Source organism: Trichomycterus rosablanca, chromosome 3 (assembly GCF_030014385.1).
Source record: "Trichomycterus rosablanca isolate fTriRos1 chromosome 3, fTriRos1.hap1, whole genome shotgun sequence".
Lineage (NCBI taxonomy): Eukaryota > Metazoa > Chordata > Actinopteri > Siluriformes > Trichomycteridae > Trichomycterus > Trichomycterus rosablanca.
The window spans coordinates 11,152,819-11,166,145 of record NC_085990.1 but is presented as its reverse complement, the minus strand read 5'-3'; the positions used below and the strand labels follow the sequence as shown (position 1 = coordinate 11,166,145).

The following is a 13,327-nucleotide window of genomic DNA, read 5'->3' as shown; positions in this document are numbered from 1 at the left end:
AGTGAGTACACCCCTCACATTTCTGCAGATATTTAAGTATATCTTTTCATGGGACAACACTGACAAAATGACACTTTGACACAATGAAAAGTAGTCTGTGTGCAGCTTATATAACAGTGTAAATTTATTCTTCCCTCAAAATAACTCAATATACAGCCATTAATGTCTAAACCACCGGCAACAAAAGTGAGTACACCCCTAAGAGACTACACCCCTAAATGTCCAAATTGAGCACTGCTTGTCATTTTCCCTCCAAAATGTCATGTGATTTGTTAGTGTTACTAGGTCTCAGGTGTGCATAGGGAGCAGGTGTGTTCAATTTAGTAGTACAGCGCTCACACTCTCTCATACTGGTCACTGAAAGTTCCAACATGGCACCTCATGGCAAAGAACTCTCTGAGGATCTTAAAAGACGAATTGTTGCGCTACATGAAGATGGCCAAGGCTACAAGAAGATTGCCAACACCCTGAAACTGAGCTGCAGCATAGTGGCCAAGATTATCCAGCGTTTTAAAAGAGCAGGGTCCACTCAGAACAGACCTCGCGTTGGTCGTCCAAAGAAGCTGAGTGCACGTGCTCAGCGTCACATCCAACTGCTGTCTTTGAAAGATAGGCGCAGGAGTGCTGTCAGCATTGCTGCAGAGATTGAAAAGGTGGGGGGTCAGCCTGTCAGTGCTCAGACCATACGCCGCACACTACATTAAATTGGTCTGCATGGCTGTCACCCCAGAAGGAAGCCTCTTCTGAAGTCTCTACACAAGAAAGCCCGCAAACAGTTTGCTGAAGACATGTCAACAAAGGACATGGATTACTGGAACCATGTCCTATGGTCTGATGAGACCAAGATTAATTTGTTTGGTTCAGATGGTCTCAAGCATGTGTGGCGGCAATCAGGTGAGGAGTACAAAGATAAGTGTGTCATGCCTACAGTCAAGCATGGTGGTGGGAATGCCATGGTCTGGGGCTGCATGAGTGCAGCAGGTGTTGGGGAGTTACATTTCATTGAAGGACACATGAACTCCAATATGTACTGTGAAATACTGAGCAGAGCATGATCCCCTCCCTCCGGAAACTGGGTCGCAGGGCAGTGTTCCAGCATGATAATGACCCCAAACACACCTCTAAGACGACCACTGCTTTATTGAAGAGGCTGAGGGTAAAGGTGATGGACTGGCCAAGCATGTCTCCAGACCTAAACCCAATAGAACATCTTTGGGGCATCCTCAAGCGGAAGGTGGAGGAGCGCAAAGTCTCGAATATCCGCCAGCTCCGTGATGTCGTCATGGAGGAGTGGAAAAGCATTCCAGTGGCAACCTGTGAAGCTCTGGTAAACTCCATGCCCAGGAGAGTTAAGGCAGTTCTGGGAAATAATGGTGGCCACACAAAATATTGACACTTCAGGAACTTTCACTAAGGGGTGTACTCACTTTTGTTGCCGGTGGTTTAGACATTAATGGCTGTATATTGAGTTATTTTGAGGGAAGAATAAATTTACACTGTTATATAAGCTGCACACAGACTACTTTTCATTGTGTCAAAGTGTCATTTTGTCAGTGTTGTCCCATGAAAAGATATACTTAAATATCTGCAGAAATGTGAGGGGTGTACTCACTTTTGTGATACACTGTATATAAAACATTTTACATAAAATCACTGTCCAAAAAAATGTTTACCTGTTTCTTATCAAACCTCTGCTTTTTGTGGTAGGTTCTCTCTGGGCTCTGATTTGCATGGCCACGCCATGGTGGCTGTGATTGGTGGAGCAGAAGAGCACTATGAAGACTTTGGGGAGAGCAACAACTCCTCTGATCTACTACCGACCAGTCAGGAGGAGGGAAGGGTGGCACCTGAAGGAGAGGGAGACCCGGAGCCACACTTACAAGCTGGCAGCCCGTTGCATCGGCCACCAGTGCTGCTGTCACCCAGGTATACACACACACACACGCGCACATGCATGTACATAAGCGGAAGAATCACACAAATACGGGAGGTTTGTTGTACACTAAAAAGATTTATGTAAAATAGGTGGATGGAAACAAAACCTTCTAAGCATGTGCAGGTACAGAAATTGTTCTGTGTATGTCTGTGCATACGCCTGACCAGCCGATACCAGCTTAAAATCTCTGCTGTAGTGGGTTAGCATAAGAGACGGCTGTGCCACCACAATAGATCTGCGTCCTGTCCAGGGTGTGTTCATGCCTTGTACTTAATGATTCCTGATTGAACCAGACCCACCGCAACCCTGACCATGATTAAACAATTGATGAAAATAATAAAAATCCGCTTCTTAAAAAACTGGAAGGGCACAATTGTTAGAATCCTTCTGTTTTTAATGTAAGTGTGTGTGCTACACCAAATCCCATCTGTTGCTTGTCTGGTGTTTCTTAATTAAAATTTCTTTACCCGTTCTTACTTTCCTCTCACTAACCTCCTCACTAACTAACCTAAACATGTTCTTCTCACTCTTCTCTTTCATACCTTCACTACTCTTCCTTTCCACCACTTTCTCCTCCTCTTCCAACCCACCTCTCAGCTCTGATCCTTTTCCATCCAGTTTCCAGACTTTCCTGCAGTCTGAATCTCTGGAGTTCTTCTGCACTCACTGTCACAAACAGATCAGCCGTCTCGAGGATATCTCCACACGTCTGCATTTACTAGAAATGAATAGGTAACACCTTCTTCATGCTGTGTGTACTCAGTGTGTGTGTGTGTGTGTGTGTGTGTGTGTGTGTGCGTGTGCTAAAACCCTGTACACACTCCTTACTGTTCCCTGTTCCCTCTGCAACCATCCTGCATGTTCCATTGAGTTAGTGTGCATTGTGCTGTGGGGTGTGATGGGGTCTGGGGAACATTTTCCTTCACCCAGAAATTATACACGTATGTTTTACATGGTTTTAAGAGAAAAGCAGGTCTCACAACAAAGGAGCTGGCAAATATGTGAGGAAGAAACTGTGATAAATAGAAACAGTTTTACCTGGAGCAAATCGCAAACTGATATATCAATCATATGTACCTTTGTGCTTTATCTGCTGATCATAATTGGCAAAGCAGAAGGACATGATTTCATAACAGAGCCTTGCTGCCAACCTCCACTTCAGGTGGACCTGTTACACTGAATGGTTCAGACAGGAAAACAGAATTGGAACAGTATGAGAACCAGCACAGAAGGTCACAGGAACCTGGATCCAAACGTCTTCTCCCTTCAGTATGTGTTTGTTATGTTTTCATTATGTCTGTGTGGTGGTGTGTGGGTATTTTGGTTTCTTCTCACCCTAATGTAAGTAAGTGGATGATCAGCTCCCAGTCCAGGGTGCATTCCTGACTTCTTTCGGGTTCGCTCCGGACCCTGATCAGGCATTTATTAACGATAATGATTACTCGATGAATGAAAATTCAGAAAAAAGTGTTTACATCAAAGCAAGCACAATCCTGGCAGTTTAGTTTTTAGTTATACTGTATTAATTTCCACATATTTTCCTGCATTCAGCATTTCACATGTTCACTGAACCCTGAGCATTTAGCTAAAAAGCTGAGTCGTCAGAACTGCCTACTTTCCCTGGATGTTTTTAACGCCATAGTTCATGGATTTAGGATGAGGGGGCGACCCTCTGCTTTCCTCTGAGATTTTTTTTCCTGACATCTTTTTCCTGCTTTCCCTCTCTCTTGTTTTCTGTCTCACTCTTAGCTCCAGCAAAAGACTGTCCAGTAAGAAAGCAGCAAGGTGAGAATTTTATCTCCTGAACCTTCTTGTGTGTTGCTGTGTGGGCCTTGGGTGGTTGGGTGGTCATAAATTGGGTGACTATTCTGTTATAAGTGTAATATACAGGCCTGTATGTTTTGAACGTGTGTACTGCTGATTAGTTGCAGTAATAAAAGGTTTTCATTCTCTAACAGGCACTTGCTACAGTCCAGTGGTCTGGATGGCATGAGCAACTTGAGCCGTGACATCTTGGACCTCGCTGACAGTGACATCACTGATAAGGTATGCAATTTTTTGGTATTACCTTCTGTGCCAAGTTTTTGGAACTGGGTTTGTAAAAGCACACATTGTGCATGTTATGTGTAAAGGTGCTGATGCTGGAGCGGCGTGTGTCTGAGCTGGAGAAAGACTCTGCAGAAAGTGAGGAGCAGCATGCGCGCTTGCGACAGGAGAACCTGGCACTGGTGCACCGTGCCAATGCGCTGGAGGAGCAGCTTAAGGAGCAGGAGCTCCACGCTGATGAGGACCTCAACACACTCTCCCGAAAACATAGAGACGCTCTAAACAAACTGCAGCGTGAGAGAGAGCTGGAGATCGAAACCCTGCAGGCCAGGTGGGTCCAGATTGTGCTCTGCTGCCACCTGCTGATTAAAAAGGGACAGTTTGCTATAAAATCGTATAAAATTTTTTGCTTGAGCAGGTTGTGATCAAAAAAGCAAACTGTTTAGTGTGTGTGTATTTGTGCTCGTATTTGAGTGATTTGTGCTCATTTTGTTGTGCTGATGTGCAGGCTACAGCAGCTGGATGAAGAGAACGGTGAACTACGATCATGCGTGCCTTGCCTGAGAGCCAACATCGAACGACTTGAAGAGGTGAAAACACACTGTTGTTTACTCTGTTGTGTCTAGGGGTGGGGCAGTTGTAGTGAATAGTTGCTGGTTCAAGCCCTACATTTGCCAGCTTGTCACTATTGGATCCATGAGCAAGGCTTTGGATAAAAGCATCTGCTAAATTCTGTAAAAGTAAATGTGTGGCTGAAACACCTGAACTCATTGATTAAGAGGGATGTCCACATACATTTGACCATACAGTATATATATATATATATATATATATATATACAGTATATATATATATATATATATATATATATATATTAGGGCTGTCGTTAATCGCGTTAATCGTTTAATCGATATAAAAAATTTTTTATCTAACTGTTTTTATTTGGCTCTTTGTGTCACATGGTGTCTCCGTGGTAATTAACTGTATTTCAGATGAATTAGGATGTAAAGCGCATGAACTGTACACAGAGCTTTACAAACACTGCCGTTAAATGGATCACAATGGACTGTATAAAGCAGGCAGGTCCGCGATCGGGTTTTATACGGCCCAAATATACAGTATATATATAAATATATATATATTTGGGGCCTATTTACAAAAAGGACATATCATTTACTGTCTTAGTTATCTGGAGTCTCCAGTTGCAATTAGAAATTTTCAAAGCCCTCAGATCTCTTGCAGAGCTAAATTTTAAATTGAATAATGCAGCAAATGAATAAAGAAAATGTGTGACTGTTATTTGGGTAATTTTTCAACCCGTACATAATAGGGCAGTTGTAGCCTAGTGGTTAAGGTACTAGACTAGTAATCAAAAGGTTGCTGCCAGGTTGCCCCTGTTGGGCCCTTAAGCAAAGCACTTAACCCTCAATTGCTTAGACAATGTACTGCCACAGTACTGTAAGTCTCTCTAAATGCCAAAAATGTACATTTAAGTAATATTGCTGATCTTAAAACCAACTGCTAGTCTGTTGGACCTAAAGTTGGGTAACAGCATGATAGATCCATTCTTGTGTATTTAAATTCAGTACTATACACATCATGGGTTTATTTTTTTTTTTGCTACTGTATTACTTACAGTAATACTGCTGTAATATGTTTGATTAAACTGCTATCACATGGACACTCCTGACACTCCTCCTAACAACACACACACTCTTTTGGGTTGAGCTCTGGACTCATTGATAAATGCACATTTCTAAACCATGTGTGGAAACACTGTTACTGTAGGAGAAGAGGAAGCTTCAGGACGAGATGGAAGATGTGACTGACAGGCTGAATAAAGAGACTGACTCTCGCAGGAAAATGGCCGACAAGCTGAGCCATGAGCGCCACACCAGCCAAAAAGAGAAAGAGAGCACACAAGAGGTAGGTGTGAAATTTGAGTTTATATGACCTGCTCAGTTGGCACTCTGGTGCTGTTGACCGACCAGGCGTCTACACAAATATAATTGGTTATGTCTGGGAGGGGAGGGAGGTGGCCGAAAGAAGGGTGTTCCTGTCTTGTTGAACTGTCTCTGTTTTTGTGTAGTTGATAGAGGACCTAAGGAAGCAGTTGGAGCTGTTGCAGTTGTTCAAGTTGGAGATGGAGGCTCGACATGGACGCTCACCTGCCGCCGGCCTGCAGGAGTACAACACACACATGAGAGAAAACGAGCTAGAGCAGGAAATCCGCAGACTTAAACAGGTATACACACACATTGTAATTTCCCATGTATATATTATTTTTGGGTTTCATCCTATTCGGGTTTTATCTGATTTACTGTTGTGGTTAATTGTTTACACACACTTAAAGGACTTAGGAGCCTTTGTAATATAATGATGTCTACAATGATTGAAAAACATCTCTGTCCAAAGTTCTTTCCAATTTTTGGTCTGGGTTTCTATCATATAATGTAGTTCATATAAATTATACTTAATAATAAACTGTATAATGTGTGCTATATGGTGTATGTTTAAAGGAACAGAGCCAGAAACACTGAAGCACGGTGGTGGTAGTATAAAGCTCTGGGACTGTTTTGTGCCGGTGGAATGGGTGCTTGCAAAATGTAGACGGAATTACAAGGAGGAAGGATGATTACCTAAAGAAATCAGCAAAATCTCAAAGCACCAGCCAGAAGATTGAATATTGGATGTAACTGGGTGTTCCAACAGAACCAATGACCCTAAACTCACAAAACACCCTCAAATGAATAATGACTTAATCAGGCTAAAATCAAGCTTTTGAAACATCCTCCCTGAGGTTCTGACCTCAAGCCTATCAAAAAAATATTTGTACACTATTGAAAGTTAAAAAAAACAAATTACAAATGTGTGTAAACTTTTTTTATTACTTTTCTCTGACTATCTTTCTCACCCTGGTTTCCCTTCCACAGGATAACCGCAGTTTAAAGGAGCAAAATGATGAGTTGAATGGACAGATCATCAACCTCAGCATTCAGGGGGCAAAAAGTCTCTTCACTGAGTCCCTGTCCGAGTCACTTGCTGCAGAGATCAACAATGTTTCCCGTACAGAGGTGCGCACATGTGTTAACTAAATACACAGAATAGATTAAATCCTGGAAATGTGATCTACCTTTTACGTTTTTATTTTTGGCCGTTTTTACTTCTAATGCCATGGTAAGTGGCCAATAAGCAGAGCACTTTCTAAACGAGATAGCCAGTTGGCCAGTCTAAGGGCACAGCAGAGACTCGAACAAGAGATTTGAGATGGTTTGGCATATTAGACTGCTGCACTACCCCAAACGCTGTAAAGAAGCAGGTTAAGGTTAAATGGGACGATTACTCATAATGTGTAGTAAGTTTTGCCTTTAAACACAACACAGTTCAGCATCTCTAGTCAGAAGCTGTTGCTATAATACCATATCAGCCCAAAACTGCTCTGGCCACACCTGACTTGATTTTCAAATGGAATTTTTCTAACCAGGTCACTCTGTGTTTTTGTGTGTGTAGCTAATGGAGGCCATCCAGAAGCAAGAGGAGATAAACTTTCGCCTCCAGGACTACATCGATCGCATCATTGTGGCCATCATGGAGTCCAATCCTTCCATACTTGAGGTCAAATAATTCTCCAGTCCTGAAGGTGGAGCTGCTCTAAAACAAAGTGACCTAAACATGTTTTCAACATTCAAAGGGATATAGATTTCTGATAGCTGCTCCTCCTCTGCTCCTGTTGACACTATGTTATTAGATTTATTCAGGCACCTTTCAGTAGATGACAAAGCATTGTACGTGCATTGGTGTGTGTGTCCATATCCAAGATTAAGCATATCTGTTTGTTCCTTTGACCTCCCTGTGTTGTGGGATTGAGGGGCTCAATACCCAGTTCCTGTGCACTTACCCAGACATCATTTCACACAAATAATATAAACCCACCTGCACACACACAAGTACATCAGCTATTTAGTGTTAGGTTTGATTTTTGTTTGATTTGCAGTACAACTTAGTATATCTACCACATTTTAACCCATGTGAGGGACACCGTGTGGCCTGAGGGGAAGTGTGTGTGTGTGTTTACATAATGTTCATGACATAAGACACGTGTGATAACTGCTGACATAGTTTATGACGTGTGTGTTTTGTTTCCTTTTATGTGTTTATTACAATGAAGCAGAAGGCGAGGGGCTGAAATGGACAAATCTCCACAAGCTAATTGGCTGCTGATCATTATGAGAGAAGCTGGTGAGATGGTGCATTGTGGGAATTGTAGTTCTAAGCCCGTGTGGCTTTTCTTGCTGAGTGAGGGTATCTAACCGCATCTGGCGGGAAGTTCTGTTTTTTTTTTACAAAAAAAAGTATTGGCTGGAAATCTTGTGACTGAAGAAAACGTTTGCACTTTGAAAAGAATTTGAAGGCTACAATAAAGAAAGCTTAGTTTCATTTTAATTATTTTGCCATGTATTATGAACTGATGATGAAACTGACGAAGAAGACTTGAGGAAGAATCTGTTTCATCTGCATGCAGCCTCTCTGAACTCTAAACTACTGAGACATGAGTAAATGCACACATTCCTCTCTATTAATGGAAATAATACTCTGATTTTTTTCATTCTCTTGCTTTCTCACTGCTTATAGCTATTTTTATAGAAGGAAGCAAAGCTGAATCTTGTCTTCCATGCTTTCATGCACACTTTTCAGAATTGCATGTCTGAGTGTGTATGTGGACGTTTCTGCCAGGACAGACTTTTTGCCTTGTTGGTTTTGACTTCCATGTCGAAGTAAATTCAAATCTGTATCCTCCAGATAAGCAGTGTTTTTTTTAGCTTTTAGATGGTGCTGTAAATTCCACAGCAAGCTTATATATATATACGTATATATATATATATATATATATATATATATATATATACATACATACAATGTGTCTACCTTAGCTCAATAGTAATATGCTTATTTATTGAGGTTTTTATGGTAGGGCTGCCAATCCAGCAGTTATGGTAATTTACCCATTTGTACGGGTTTCTGGACAGTCAGTCTATACCTGCTGAATACTTAAATGCACCCAGTTCTCTGTGTATATATTGAATTCTGTAAAAGAAAATCCATTCCGCAAAATTTGAATGACTTTAAATAAATATAATCTGAAAGTCAGATGTTTGAATACGCTTGAATGCGACATGGTATTCCTGACATCTCAGTCATTACTGCAACTGTGTGGGGGGTGTGCTCCCAGTTTCTGTTTTTAATTCTGACTGGAAGATTTGCCGGCTGCACTTTGGCAACTTTTGATTTATTTTGTTCTTATGCTCACTACAAGCAGTCTTGCACACTTCTGATGTACAGATGTTTTCCTGCCTTTAAAGCAGCTGGATGTCCTAACTAGTGTGTGTGTGACTTGTTCTTTCTTTTTATCTGATATCAACACACTGCAGCAGTTGCATCGAGCACCCAACATGCACTGCTGTCATTAAATACTGACGTGTACAGACGTTTTTGTGAATCTGCACTCATGCACTCCGAACATCCAAAGCAAGAGCAGGAGCTCCACTTTGTCACTTAAAACATGAATATTAAATTTAGCTGCAAGTAAACCCGACAGGTATTTTGCTCTAATGAAGGATACATTTGTAAAGATTGATATTTATTCTAAATAAGAAAAAAAAACATGTATAAACTTTAGATCAGTATTGTCTTCTGCTGTAAGGATTTTTGTTTGTTTTAAAGGCCCACAAGATGTATCTCTTGTTATCTGGGCGTGCTGTAGATTTTTAAGTAATTGTATAAAGATAAGATAAATAAATTGAGAGTAAATCTACAACTGAATAAATAAAATGAACATATCTCTTATGTGTGGTGTCTTCTAGTCGCTTTTTTAAATTTTGTTTATGCCTCCCCCTCCCTCAATCTAGTCATATCCAGTTTTTCCAATCCAAAGTTGTATTTCCTCTACTGCTGCAGATTCCCTGATTCCTGACCAAGGAGGGCCGTACCTAACAGGTGCCCCCCTCTGACACTATGTGCAAAAGCCATCCTTTTATTTATTTTTTTTATTTACCTGCCCGTGGCGGGTTCACACAGGGATCTGTATTGCTTATGGAGTCACACATTGATCTCCATTATTTCACGTTTATGTGCAGCACCATCAGCCAAGCAGCAGAGGTCGCAATTGCAGCAGCAATAAGGAATTATTTCAGTTCCACTCAGACATACACTATATTGCCAAAAGTATTCGCTCGTCTGCCTTCACACGCATATGAACTTGGGTAACGTCCCATTCTTAATCCATAGGGTTTAATATTATGTCAGCCCACCCTTTACAGCTATAACAGCTTTAACTCTTCTGGGAAGGCTTTTCACAAGGTTTAGGAGTGTGTTTATGGGAATTTTTGACCATTCTTCCAGAAGCTCATTTGTGAGGTCAGACATCGATGTTGGACGAGAAGGCCTGGCTCGCAGTCGCCACTCTAATTCATCCCAAAGATGTTCTATCTGGTTAAGGTCAGGACTCTGTGCAGGCCAGTCAAGTTCTTCCACACCAAACTCACTCATCCATGTCTTTATGGACCTTGCTTTGTGCACTGCTGCACTGTCATGTTTGAACAGGAAGGGGCCATCCCCAAACTGTTTCCACAAAGTTGGGAGCATGAAATTGTCCAAAATCTCTTGGTATGCTGAAGCATTAAGAGTTCCTTTCACTGGAACTAAGGAACCAAGCCCAACTCCTGAAAACTCCACCAAACTTTACACTTGGCACAATGCAGTCAGACAAGTACCGTTCTCCTGGCAACCACCAAACCCAGACTCGTCCATCGGATTGCCAGACGGAGAAGCGTGATTCGTCACTCCAGAAAACACCTCTACACTGCTCTAGAGTCCAGTGGCGGCGTGCTTTACACCACTGCATCCGATGCTTTGCATTGCGCTTGGTGATGTAAGGCTTGGATTCAGCTGTTCTGCCATGGAAACCCATTCCATGAAGCTCTCTACACACTGTTCATGAAGGCCACATGAAGTTTGGAGGTCTGTAGTGATCGACTCTGCAGAAAGTTGGCGACCTCTACGCACTATGCGCCTCAGCATCCGCTGACCCCGCTCTGTCATTTTACGTGGCTACCACTTCGTTGCTGAGTTGCTGTTGTTCCCAATCATTTCCACTTTGTTGTAATACCACTGACAGTTGACCGTGGAATATTTAGTAGCGAGGAAATTTCACGACTGGACTTGTTGCACAGATGGCATCCTATCATGGTATCACGCTGGAATTCACTGAGCTCCTGAGAGTGACCCATTCCCATTCTTTCACAAATGTACTAAAAATAAATACAGTTGTTAATAGTTGTAGTCATTTTAAATTACACTGAGGTTAGTAGAAATAAACATAGGAAAGTATTGATACTAATTTACAGAGGCCACACCCACTTCACTAGAACTGACATGCACAGAGGCCACACCCACTTCACTAGAACTGACATGCACAGAGGCCACACCCACTTTACTAGAACTGACTTGCACAGAGGTCACACCCACTTTACTAGAACTGACATGCACAGAGGCCACACCCACTTCACTAGAACTGACATGCACAGAGGTCACACCCACTTTACTAGAACTGACATGCACAGAGGCCACACCCACTTCACTAGAACTGACATGCACAGAGGCCACACCCACTTCACTAGAACTGACATGCACAGAGGCCACACCCACTTCACTAGAACTGACATGCACAGAGGTCACACCCACTTTACTAGAACTGACATGCACAGAGGCCACACCCACTTCACTAGAACTGACATGCACAGAGGCCACACCCACTTCACTAGAACTGACATGCACAGAGGCCACACCCACTTCACTAGAACTGACATGCACAGAGGTCACACCCACTTTACTAGAACTGACATGCACAGAGGCCACACCCACTTCACTAGAACTGACATGCACAGAGGCCACACCCACTTCACTAGAACTGACATGCACAGATGCCACACCCACTTCACTAGAACTGACATGTACAAATGCCACACCCACTTCACAAGAACTGACATGCACAGATGCCACACCCACTTCACTAGAACTGACATGCACAGAGGCCACACCCACTTCACTAGAACTGACATGCACAGAGGCCACACCCACTTCACTAGAACTGACATGCACAGATGCCACACCCACTTCACTAGAACTGACATGTACAAATGCCACACCCACTTCACAAGAACTGACATGCACAGATGCCACACCCACTTCACTAGAACTGACATGCACAGAGGCCACACCCACTTCACTAGAACTGATATGCACAGAGGCCACACCCCCTTCACTAGAACTGACATGCACTGATGCCACACCCACTTCACTAGAACTGACATGCACAGAGGCCACACCCCCTTCACTAGAACTGATATGCACAGAGGCCACACCCCCTTCACTAGAACTGACATGCACAGAGGCCACACCCCCTTCACTAGAACTGACATGCACTGATGCCACACCCACTTCACTAGAACTGACATGCACTGATGCCACACCCACTTCACTAGAACTGACATGCACAGAGGCCACACCCACTTCACTAGGACTGACATGCACAGAGGCCACACCCCCTTCACTAGGACAGAGGTACTGAAGCCATACATCTTTTACTGGGACAAACATGTTGCATGTTTGCATGTAAAAAATTCAGTGTAAGTTTGTCTTAATTATGCATGTAACTGTTTACATTATTAATGTATATATTATTCATTCATCACAGGTCAGAATATGTACGTATATATCTTGCATTGAGAAATGTTTGTTTTTTAATGAATGACAATTCTCTTAACAAGTTTGGTACATAGTGGCCAGTCATGACCCATCTGACCCAGAATGAGCCTTTTTATACTCATTCATGATACCCTCACTTGTTACTAATTCACCTGCTTATAGTGGAAGGTTTCAGTACCTAAACCTTTTACTCTTATTTTGCCCTGTCCCAACTTTTTGAGTTTGTAGCTGGCATCACATTTATAACTTGTACACAAACATACAGTAAGAGCATTAGGGGTCTTTTTTGTCCTTTTGGCAGCTAAATAAGTGTTGATCAAATTCTTGTTTTTACAGCATTTAACAAAATGTCCTAACTTTTTTGGAAATGGGGTTTGTAAAACAGATTTAGAAACACCAATTTCTATATGCACATTGTTTTAGAAGTGCTATTTACATTCTAATAGCACTTAGCACTAAAGTGTTAAGATCTGCTGTATTCATTTGCTGTTATTGTCTTGGTGATATTTCAACTGTATGAACAGTTGATTTCCATTCTCAAGATTTTGAATGTAACTGCAGAGCTTTTTCTGAATAATTAAA

At 42.1% G+C, this 13,327-nt stretch overlaps 1 protein-coding gene across 4 annotated transcripts in view; it reads left to right on the top strand.

Moving 5' to 3' along the window:
• The window catches only part of rab11fip3 (RAB11 family interacting protein 3 (class II)), a 33,605-nt gene extending 23,779 nt beyond the window's left edge, over positions 1-9,826 (top strand). The window contains exons 5-15 of one of the 4 annotated variants that reach the window (XM_062992659.1): positions 1,708-1,926; positions 2,534-2,668; positions 3,686-3,721; positions 3,895-3,982; positions 4,069-4,313; positions 4,491-4,572; positions 5,771-5,908; positions 6,072-6,227; positions 6,916-7,056; positions 7,493-7,622; positions 8,154-9,826. In XM_062992659.1, coding sequence (XP_062848729.1) covers positions 1,708-1,926; positions 2,534-2,668; positions 3,686-3,721; positions 3,895-3,982; positions 4,069-4,313; positions 4,491-4,572; positions 5,771-5,908; positions 6,072-6,227; positions 6,916-7,056; positions 7,493-7,606 — 1,354 coding nt within the window. In that variant the 3' untranslated portion in view covers positions 7,607-7,622; positions 8,154-9,826. Of the gene's footprint in view, positions 1-1,707; positions 1,927-2,533; positions 2,669-3,685; positions 3,722-3,894; positions 3,983-4,068; positions 4,314-4,490; positions 4,573-5,770; positions 5,909-6,071; positions 6,228-6,915; positions 7,057-7,492 lie in introns of all 4 variants that reach the window. The other 3 variants (XM_062992661.1, XM_062992658.1, XM_062992662.1) reach the window with 3 other exon arrangements.
• Positions 9,827-13,327: the final 3,501 nt, after the last annotated feature.